The following is an 11,337-nucleotide window of genomic DNA, read 5'->3' as shown; positions in this document are numbered from 1 at the left end:
AAGAAACCTTGTTTGGGTACCTAGGTGGCTCAGTTGGTTAAGCATCCAGCTCTTGGTTTCAGCTCAGGTCATGATCTCACAGTTTGTGAGTTCGAGCCCTGCATCAGGCTCCACATCGATGGTGCAGAGCCTGCTTGGGATTCCCTCTCTCTCTCTCTCTGTCTCTTTCTCTCCCTCTCTCTCTGCCCCTTGTCTGCTGTCTCTCTCTCTCTCTCTCTCTCTCTCACTCAAAATAAATGAATAATTTTTTTTTAAAAAACCCTATTATCCATTAGTGGTCATTCTATATTTCTCCCCATCTCCCCCCAATACCCTCCCTGGCTCTAGGCAACCACTAAACCACTTTTCGTGTCTGTTGGATTGCCTATTCTGTACATTTCATGTAAATGGAACCATGTAATATGTGGTTCCTTGTGGCTGGCTTTTTTCACTTAGCTTAATGTTTTCAGCATTCATCTATGTTATAGCATAGCATTTCTTTTTATTGGCAAATAATACGTTGTTGTATGGATATATATATTTTATTTATCCATCCATCTACTTCCATTCATTGTTCCAGTCCACAAATAAATAGGTTCTTAATAGTGACTGAGTTTTCTTTTTCAGCAACTTGTTAAATTTAAAGTTAAAAATTATAACTTAAAAAAATTTTTAATTCAAAGTTGTCTTGGGATTTTATGTCAAAGCCTCTTAGATCAGCAAATGGGCCTCTCCATTACCATGGTGACTGGGCATTGTAGTCCTTAAGATAACGCAATGAATCTTTTAGTAGCCATTCATCATACATAGTGAAATTTAAGATATTTCCCAGTCCTCTATTACTTACCCTCAATTTCTTAGCTAAAAGACACATATTCAAGATAAAAAGATAGACATTCAAACAAATTAAGTCTGATAATTCAAAGAATGCTTTTAGAAAAATTTCAGATGTGTTCCTGTTTAATGTATGCACTTTGGAGTTGTAGCTAGAGTTAACATATAGACCTATGTATTTTCCTTAATAACCATTCTTGCTTTCCAAATATTTTTATTCTTTTAAAAGACGGGGTTTCTTTTAACTAAACAATGATAATTTTTATTTTCATTCAGCATTTGCGACCGGCTCTTCTTAAAATAAATGAATTATGCTATAACTTGAGTTTTATCAGACTTTGTTATATTGAAAAATGTCATACTTATACCCTGCAAGAATTTAAGACCACACAAATCATATGGTTAGAAGAGGTAAGGAATTTTTGTCTATGGTTTTGAGATTCTTTTTTCTATTGTTGCTACTTTGCTATTGCTAATTATACATATTCATCAATGTCTAGGTGACAATGCGCCTAGAAGAATTTCGAAATGAGGCAAAAGTTGTGGTCAGGAAGGCTTGTCGAATTGCTCTGCATGCCGCAGGATTTATTCCTGATGACTGTCAACATAAACCTGTTGAGGGTATGAAGGGGAAAAAAAACTTTGATAGATCAGAAGTCATGGCTTTCTAAAAAATTAACTCTTTTTTATTCTACTTTTCTTAAGTTCAAATAATGATCCTATTTGTCAGGATACTAGTCACAGAACCTTTGTTTCATAAGCACTTTATGGTGGAATCAGGGACTCTTTGCTTAAAGTTATGTCAAGCCTACCACAACAGACAATAAGTTTGTCAAAATTAAGCAACTGGATGGATCTCAGGTTGGCTCCAATTGACATGAACTGTAAAGGATAACTAAAATTCAGATGGAAAAGGAGGATAAAGCTATTCCTGGGAAAGAGATAGCATGGTACACAGATCAAACCCTATTACGGGGAATGTTAATGAACTGTCTGCAGTCTTTCACTGAGTCAAAATCCTTTGATATGGAATTCTTTTGGATAACTGGGCTATTTTCTAGAGTTTGAAACATCTCATTAACCAAGCATTTTGTTATTTTTGAATTTTACCTATCTTTTTAAAAATTTTAATTCCAATATAGTTAACATACAGTGGTATATCAGTTTCAGGTGTACAATATAGTGATTCAGCGATTCTGTACATTACTCAGTGTTCATCATGATAAATGTACTCTTAATCTCCTTCACCTATTTCCCCCATCCCTCCACTCAATATATATATGTACTTTTGATACACACACACACACACACACACACACACACACACACTGGAATGTTATTCAGCTATATAAAAAATTTTACTTATTTTTTAATCCATATTGAAAGAAATGGAATTTTTACACAAGAATTCCTGTTGTTGTGTCTTCTGTTGTTCTTAGATTATTGTAAAATGCCAGATGGTGAAGGTCTCACCGAGTTGCCTGCTTATTCAGACTCTGAGAAAATGACATACACAGAGCAGGCCAGCAAAAGGCATCACTGCATGAGGCTAACATGGTAAATTATTATTCTTTTTTTTCTTTCAAGAAATATTAGAGCATCCACCCTTCTCAAATTTCATTAAAAATTAAAGCCTTCATCACAGGATTCACTAATAGTGATGAGGGATTAGGGGGATATGGTAACCTGAATGCATGCCCAGAAGCTCACCCATCTGACTTTCACTCAGCAAAGCAACCACAGGAATGGCAAGCTGGTGGAGGGTGGAAGACATGCCCAAGGCCAAGTGCTTCTCTTTGATCTCTAAAGCTTTGTTTCCTTCGAGCCCAGCTTGGAGCATGAAGTAGGCTGTGGTAAGGAGAAGTCAGGTACATAGAGATTTGTGGGCATCCTCCAGGGGACCCGGAGAGCCCACTACATCTGTTTGGTCACTAGAGACTACAGGGAGTTCTTTGCATTGCCACACAAAATTCCACCCTCTCCCTGTGGTGGGTTTTGCATCTGGGAGACCAGGTGGAAAGTCTTCCTTCTAGGGCCTCGGCCAGATCATGACATTGTTCCAGAGTTTGGATTTCACATCATTCTAAAACCTCATCATTACAAATAACCTGCAAACAGGGCAAGTGGCTCAGTCAGTTAAATGTCCGACTTTGGCTCAGGTCATGATCTCACTGTCTGTGAGTTTGAGCCCCATGTTGAGCTCTGTGCTTACAGCCCAGAGCCTGGAGCCTACTTCGCATTCTGTGTCTCCCTTTCTCTGCCCCTCCCCTGCTTAGACTCACTCTCTCTCTCTCTCTCTCTCTCTCTCTCTCAAAAATAAATAAATAAAAATTTAAAAACATTTACAAATAACTTGCAAACAAAATCCCCAAACATTATCTGAAAAATTTTGTGTGGCATTATAAAACAGTTATTGTTATTCAGTGCCCACTAACTTAGTCCAAGTTTGACAGCTGTCTATTTAATAAACCTTAACTGTGTACTAGTTTATATATGAAATAACATGATAGCACTGTCTGTGTCACAACAGAAGTAAATGAAGCAGTCCCTGAGGCCACCATCATAATACAGGTAACAGAGGCCACTTGGGGCTTCACTTCAGTAGAATGAACATTTATTTAAATGCCTAAGTAAGAAAATAAAAATCTGCATCTCTGGGTTAGCAGTTGCTGTCAAACAACATTTATTCAATAGCAAAAGTTTCACAATTTTACCATTAGAATGTCACAGATGTTGTATATTTTCTGATTTCTTGTTTAAAGCATCTTTCAAAAATCTTATGGCCCTTTTGGCTAGCTGAGGTAGGTATGTTTTCCATACCAACTGTATTGCTCATTAAATATCCTTTTGAATATTTAGAACACTCAGCTAAATTAATGCTATATATTTGAATATATTTGTGTTTTAAAATGAAGAATGTCCAAGAAGAACTCTTCTGGACAATAAGTCTCTGTTATTATAACATAAATGGAAATTCAAAGAGAAATTATGATTTTTTAAGTGTGAATATTTGGTTTACTGTCACTTTCAAAAATAGTAGTGAGTATAGAAAACTGAAGCTGTATTTTTTTTCTTTTCAAGCTTTATCCGTCTAAATGACTATCTAATTGAGAACACAATGCACATCCTAACAGTAAATTCTGTTAACTCTCTTTTGAATTATCTCACTGACAAGCTAAAACGAACACCTTCAGCAGATGTCATTCAGAAATGGATTACTGAAGAGAAGCCTGATGTCACTGATAAAAAGGTATATTTAGACAAAATTAAGAAAATTCACAGGTCAGCATTTATTGAGGAGTGCTTACTATGCATATTATGCTATTTCCTGTGTACTGGAAGTAGCAGGAATGCTTAGGAGATTTCACAGGATAATAAGAGCTTACCATATGCACTTGAAATGGCAAAATGAAAATCACCGTATGAACAAGTAAGAGGAAGCATCCATTGTGCCAGATGTCTGTCTCATAGAAATTTGCTATAGGCTATTCAGGTGTACATTGGACAAATATTTCTTAAGTACCTACTATGTACTAATCCCTATGCTGGGTGTTGGGTATATAGTGATGAAAAGCATAGAGAGGATGCTTGCCCCCTTTAATAAAGCTTACAGGTTGGGGGTCATTGTGGGCATGAGCTGGCAGACAAAAGCAGGGAAGGTGGTATAAATGAAAGAGGTAAGCAATGGTTTAGAGGTGAGAAGAAGCAAATCATGGAAGCAAGTCTTTGTGCTTTGAGTAGATAGCCTCTATCTTAGGATGTTGATCTTAGAGACACAGATTAATTTGAGATGTTTGAGATGAAGTGCTACAACTTTTCTGGTGGCTGAGAGAGAAATCATATCATCTAATATCCACGTTTCTCAATAAGCTTTCCCCCAGCTCCATCCCAGATAGTAGCTCCATGCTAGATACCTAAAACATAACAAAACATGCATACCTAGTTTCATCAGTCTTCCTACCCGCACTTATCAACTCCCCCCAACCCCCCACCCCAGGAAACCCAGTTATGAAATTTCAAGGCTGGATGTTCTTTGCCATAGTTTCCCTTTTCTCCAAACATTGAATTTTAGTAGCATATTCTTTTTTTATTACTTTCTCTCCTCCCCTAATCTCAATTCCTCCTTTTTCTAAATATCTTTATATTTTGAAAGTAACATTTATTTTTCTAATTATAAAAGTAATATATGCTAAGTGAAAAAAATGGGAAGAACACAGAAATATACAAAGGAAAGCATCCTCTGCTTTCCAAAGATAACTATTTCCAGTGGGAAGAAGGGTATCATACTTTACTTGCTGCCTTATCACATGCTTTTTCTACCTAGCAATATATTGTGAAAAATCTTCTGAGTCAGTATGTACTTTTCCATATAATATTCTCACACAAAAATGTACCTACTGTACATCTTCTAAATAATTTTCTATTGTTGATCACTTTCTCAGTATTCCAAATAATACTGCAGAGAACATCCTTGTCCATACATTTTTCACACATCTGATTTTTCCCCTTAGAAGAAACTCCTAGATGTGGAATTGTTGGGTCACAAATATGCTTACTTGTTAAGCCTTTTGATACTGATGGATTAACTTGCCACAAGGTTTTGTGTTAATTTATAACCTTCCCAGCAATGTTTGACAATGAGCCACAGGCACACTAGATATTATCATTCATTTTCATTTTGGTCAATATGATGGATGTAAAGTAGTATATCACTGCTTTTAATTGTTATATTTCTTTAATTGTCACCCCAGTGCAGGGATAAGAGCATAGGTCTGGCACTTAATAACCAGTATGTCCTGGGTGAAATGTCTTACCTTCTTCAGATCCTATTTTTCTCATGGGGGTAATAATGATACCTGCTTCATATGGTTGGTGTGGGTACATGAATACTTAGCACTGTCTGGCACACAGTGAATGCTCAATAAATATTGTTACTGAGTTAACTATCAGGAGTACGAGAACAAGGAGGAGAGTGATTGATCACTTGTATATTCCTTTTAAAAAATGTCAGATCATGCCCTTTGCCATTTTTCTATTTAAGTACATTTTTATTTTAATATATATTTATGTATCAATGGTTATATTGTTAGTATACATTTCTATTGAGTATATCAAGTATATTTCTATTTAAATATTATCAACTTTCTATATTCTGTGTTCACTACTGACATATTTTTCCAGCTTGTTGTTTGCCTTTCCATTTTGTTGATAATGTTTTTATAAGGAGAAGAGTTTTACACTGTTGAATCGTCTTTCAATGTTTGCCTTAATTTTTTAATTTCTATGGTAATATTCACTGAAAGACATGCCAACATTATGAAATCAATTAATTGTATAAGCTTCAGTTTACATGCCTCTTGTAATACAGAGGTTTTTGTTTTTGTTTTAATCTTCCACCTTGGTTCTTATATCTTTTTAACACTGCAAATATGCTCATTTCAGGGGGCCTCTGTGGTGGAAAAGCAGGAAGAAGATGAGTCTCTCATCCCTATGTTTCTCACAGAACTGATTTTGACAGTCCAATCATTACTCTTCGAGCCTTCTTTGGAAGACTTCCTGGTGTGTGTTTCTTCAGATAGCATCCATGCATACATAACTTTTTGGAAAATGAAGCAACTGTTTCACTGTCAAATGATTGGCAGGATTGCTGTTGTCACTTTTCCAAAATGATTAGAAGAAAATGAGAAAGTATTGTTCTATGCACAGCGTTACATCTACATAAAAAAGATCTAAAAGTTTAGCACGTTTTCTTTAAGTAGAGACAGATTGGGGGCTTGGTAGGGTGTATCATCAAGAGAACATATTCTATACAAAATTTAGCATTGACTATGGTAAGGACAACTTTTGAAATCTTTTTAGGTGTGCCACATCTGTGAAAGTTTATTTTAGTTATCTATTGCTGTGTAACAAATTACCACAAACGTGGCAGCTTAAAACAACAGCCTTGTGTTTTCTCAACTTTCTATGGGTCGGAAGTCTGGGCTCATCCTCTGCTTCAAAGTCTCTCCAGGCTGTCACACAGGTATTGGCTATGATGAGGTCTCCTTAGAGGCTTGGCTAGAAAAGGATCTACTTCTAAATTCCCTCAAGTTGTTCGAACAGCTCACCTCTATGCAGGTAGAGGACTGAAGTTCCTGTGTTCTTGAGGGATGTCAGCAGGGGACTACTCTTAGATCCTAGAAATCACCTGCAATTCCTTACCATGTGGCCAACTCTATAAGCAGTTTACAATATGGATGTTTACTTCTTCAACATCAGTTGGAAAATCTCCTTTGGGAAGGGCCCAATCCCTCTTTTAAGGATTTTCACCTGGTTCAGTCAGGTATACCCGGGATATACCTTTTCGATTCACTCAGAGTCAACGGATTTGGGACCTTAATTATATCTGCAAAATTCTTTTAACTTTCTCTTTTTTAAGTGTATTTATTTATTTTGAGAGAGAAAGCAAGCAAGCATGTGCGGGGAAGGGGCAGAGTGGGGGAGGAGAGAGAGAGAATCCCAAGCAGGCTCCACACCACCAGCACAGACCTCAATGCGGGGCCTGAACCCATTAACCCTGACATCGTGACCTGAGCTGAAGTTTGACACTTAACTGACTGAGCCACCCGGGTGCTCCTCCTTTAAGTTTCTATATAATGTAACCCAGTTGTGGAGAGTGGCATCCCATTGTATCCACAGGCCCTCCATCCCTCCATACTCAAGAGGAAGGGATCATACAGTGCATGTGCACCAGAGGGAGGGAATCTTGGGCGCCATCACGGAATTCTGCCTTCCACATTTGTCTATACGTATAGATTAGTAGACCTATCAGGATCTATGTTTCCTGGTATACTGTACCACAATGGCACTAGTAACCAGGATCTCTAGATTCCAGTCTTGACTTAACAGTTAATAGCTATTTGACCTTAGGGAATCCGCTTAACTCTCTAGGGTTCGTTTTATGTATCTGTAAGATGAGAAGGCAGATGAGTTTTAAGGTTGCTTCTAATTCCAGCAGTCCATGATTCTGTGATTTATCAGATAGGTTATTTTAGGATATTTACATGGACAAGCAGACTGCTGAGCTCCCTATGGTTGTGACCTCACTCAGAAGCTCCTGTGGAGACACTGGGTTCTTAGGTCCCTTCTTGGCCAGAAGACTCGTGTCCTTCACATGATTTGTATGTACTCAGAATCAACACAGTATTTGGCATGGTTGAATGAGTTATTTATTTTAGCATTTTAGAAAATTCAAAATTATTCATAAATATAACCATATATGCTTACATTTATGTTTATGTTTTTCTAACAGGCTGGTATTTCAGATGCAATTAATCAATTTCAAAACACTGTGCTATCAGTTCCTAATCTTGTACCTGATACATATTTTGACGCTTTTACCAGACCTTACATTAATAACAAACTTGAAGAAAAAACTTGTGGATTTGGTCCAAGCCTATCAGCAGTATTTGATGATGATAAGAATTTTCACACAATTATCCTTCAAATAAAGGTACATTTACTTTTACTAAAACTAATTTATTATAGTCTCAATTTTTACGAAATTGAGTAATATAGTTCCTTTCTTATCTTTAAACTGAATGTTACTTAACTTCTAAATAATAAAGTATTTCTTTTTAAAGCCCTGGTATATCAGAGCACTGACTATAGGAAAGGATTTAGAAGTACAAATTATCTGAGGTGGCTTCACTCCCAGGGGAGAAAATCAGGTTAAGAAGGAAGAAGAGGCGTTATTTAAACATTAGGTGGCATAGGGGAAATGAAGCAACTGGTGAAAATTTAAGGTCCTACAAGACAAAAGAGAACCAAAAAAATCAAAGTATACCCAATTTTTCCCCACCACCAAAAAATTTAAAAATCTGTACATTGCTACACTGACAGAATAGAATACCCTTGAATTATAAATCCTATAAATCACTTCAAATCCACAACCTGAAGAAATGAAGATATATTAAATTCATGTAAAACTACTACAAGAAGAAAACAGAAAGAGATTAAAAGATCTCATGAATGCTCCTTCCTTTCCTTCCCAAAAAACCATGAAACAAAAGCTATGCTACCAACTAAAGTAGACATCCTGAAACAAGCATTTGAATTATGTGTACAATCACATTGAATAAAAAATTCAAAATCAGAAATGGGAAATAAAAAGACAAAATCATCTCAGAAATTAAGCCTAAATTACGTGGTGACCAAGGGAAGATAAACTCAAATGAAAATTTAATAATTAGAAGAATGATAAGAAAAATGAGAATGGAGGAAAGCCAGAAAAACAAGAGAATGAAAATAAGCTAGAGATACAAGTAAAAGAGTCAGAGAAAATAATTGCAATAGAACAGGCAAAGAAGAAATAATATACATTTAATTGGAGTCTCCAAAGAGGACAAGAAAACATAGGGTAGAGCAAACATTTATAACTGTAGTCCAAGAAAAGAAAACCTGAATCTGTACTGAAAGGGCCTGTAGAGTACCTTGGAAAATTGACCCAGAGCAATCAGTTCTGTCATATATCCTCTTAAAACTATTAGCTTTTAAAGCTCAACACACAAAGGTCAAAGAACTTACAAAGTAAGAGAATTATACCAGCATCAGACTTCTCAGAAACAGTGTATAAAGCAAGACAATAATAAAACAGCATTTCTTAATGAAACTCAAGGGAAGAAAGTGTGAATCAATAATTTTTATCTATTCAAGATAGTTTTTCAAGTATCAGGGCCCTAGAAGGGTCTCCCTGGGACAATTTGGCCATTAAAATAAATACTGATTACAAAAGTATCATAAACCCTTGTGGGACACCTGGGTGTCTCAGTAAGTTAAGTGTCTGACTCACAATTTTGGCTCAGGTCATGATCCCACAGTTCGTAGGTCTGAGCCCTGTGTTGGGATCTGTGCAGACAGTGCAGAGCTTGCTATGGATTCTCTCTCCCTCTGTCTTTGCTCTCTCTCTCTCTCCCAAAATTAATAAGTATACTTTAAAAAAAATAAAAGTATCATAAATCCTTGAATAAAATGGAGACACATTAGTCCATATTGTGAATGAAGAAATGAATTGAATGAGAGGGGAAAGCTTTTCCTTAGAGCAGAATGTCAACTAACAAATGTAGAAAGAAAACATAAAGAAAAATCTTGATGGCTATCATAGAAACAGTAAGGAATCTCCAATTCATACTAAAATGAGTATGTAAAAATTCAGTGAGAAACAGTATTTTGTCTCAAAACAGTATTTTGTCTGTATATAAGGTATTTATTGATTTCAGGGAGAAAATAGTAAGTTTGCAGTGATGAAGCCTGACAGACGCCACCTTAACTAACATGTTAACGTCTCGGGGACAAATTGATGTTATGTGCCTTCTTCTGTGATGCACTGAGAACATATATCATTTCTGTGGTATTATTACCAAGAATGTATAACTGAAATTATGCATTATAAGATATAACACACACACACACACACACATACACACACACACACACACACACACACACACACACACGAGATACTCTTCAAAATGTAAAGGTCATTTAAAAAATGTAAAACCCTTAAAAGACACGGGTTGAGGGGTGCCTGGGTGGCTCAGTTGGTTAAGCGGCCGACGTTGGCTCAGGTCATGATCTCGCAGTCCATGAGTTCAAGCCCCGCGTCGGGCTCTCTGCTGACAGCTCAGAGCCTGGAGCCTGTTTCGGATTCTGTGTCTCCCTGTCTCTGACCCTCCCCTGTTCATGCTCTGTCTCTCTCTGTCTCAAAAATAAATAAACTTTAAAAAAAAATTTTTTTTAAAAAGACAAGTGTTGAGGAGTTGTTTCAGATTTAAAAAATTATAAGTATGCTTCATTTTAATCATAAAGAACAGTTTTCAAAAGTCAGATTTTAAGATGTGTTTTTTCTTTTACTTCATAAGAGAATCCATTAACTGCTCTTTGACATCAAGGATGGTATCTTCCCTCACTTATGTATCCCTAGGTCAAAGCATATTGTTGGACACAGAGAAGGCATTTGTGTTAATTTTAGTTATATTGAGTTGAATTCTGCTCAGGAAAAAAAATAATTTTATTTGTTTATTTATAACATTTAGGAAACCATACAAGCAGCATTTGAATCTGCCCGATTATATGCAGCTACGTTTGAAAAGTTCCATATATTCTTCAAGGAAAATGAAAGTCTTGATTTACAAGCTCTTAAACTTCAAGAACCTGGTAAGTTTTCCATTTGTCCTTACTAATTATTTTTGAGAGGGATATCGAGGTTTATAGTAGTCTAGTTTCTGTTTATTGGTGTATAGTGACAGAAATGATGACCAAAAAAAGTTGGCCTGATAAGACAAGTTTATTCATTTCTGGCTTATTTTCTGTAGAATTACTTTTTACCACATCCTCATAGTTGGTATGATTTGATAAATTTACTAAGATTATCTTAAATTTACTAAGATAGATTTAATTTATCCTGGAGAATGTGGCATGTGCACTTGAGAAGAATGTATATTCTGCTGTTGGATGGAATGTTCTATGTATGTCCATTAAGTCCAT

At 36.2% G+C, this 11,337-nt stretch overlaps 1 protein-coding gene across 1 annotated transcript in view; it reads left to right on the top strand.

Annotated features, from left to right (window-relative positions):
• Positions 1-11,337, top strand: part of DNAH6 (dynein axonemal heavy chain 6) — a 224,725-nt gene that overhangs the window by 37,212 nt on the left and 176,176 nt on the right. The window contains exons 6-12 of the mRNA XM_040458369.1: positions 1,090-1,224; positions 1,314-1,434; positions 2,253-2,370; positions 3,895-4,063; positions 6,256-6,372; positions 8,105-8,305; positions 10,887-11,007. Of these exons, the coding sequence (XP_040314303.1) occupies positions 1,090-1,224; positions 1,314-1,434; positions 2,253-2,370; positions 3,895-4,063; positions 6,256-6,372; positions 8,105-8,305; positions 10,887-11,007 (982 nt within the window). The remainder of the gene's footprint in view (positions 1-1,089; positions 1,225-1,313; positions 1,435-2,252; positions 2,371-3,894; positions 4,064-6,255; positions 6,373-8,104; positions 8,306-10,886; positions 11,008-11,337) is intronic.

This window comes from Herpailurus yagouaroundi, unplaced genomic scaffold (genome assembly GCF_014898765.1).
Source record: "Herpailurus yagouaroundi ecotype Mexico unplaced genomic scaffold, PumYag 221, whole genome shotgun sequence".
In the NCBI taxonomy this organism is placed as follows: Eukaryota; Metazoa; Chordata; class Mammalia; order Carnivora; family Felidae; genus Herpailurus; species Herpailurus yagouaroundi.
The sequence above is the reverse complement of the archived record's forward strand: the minus strand, read 5'-3'. Positions and strand labels throughout refer to the sequence as shown.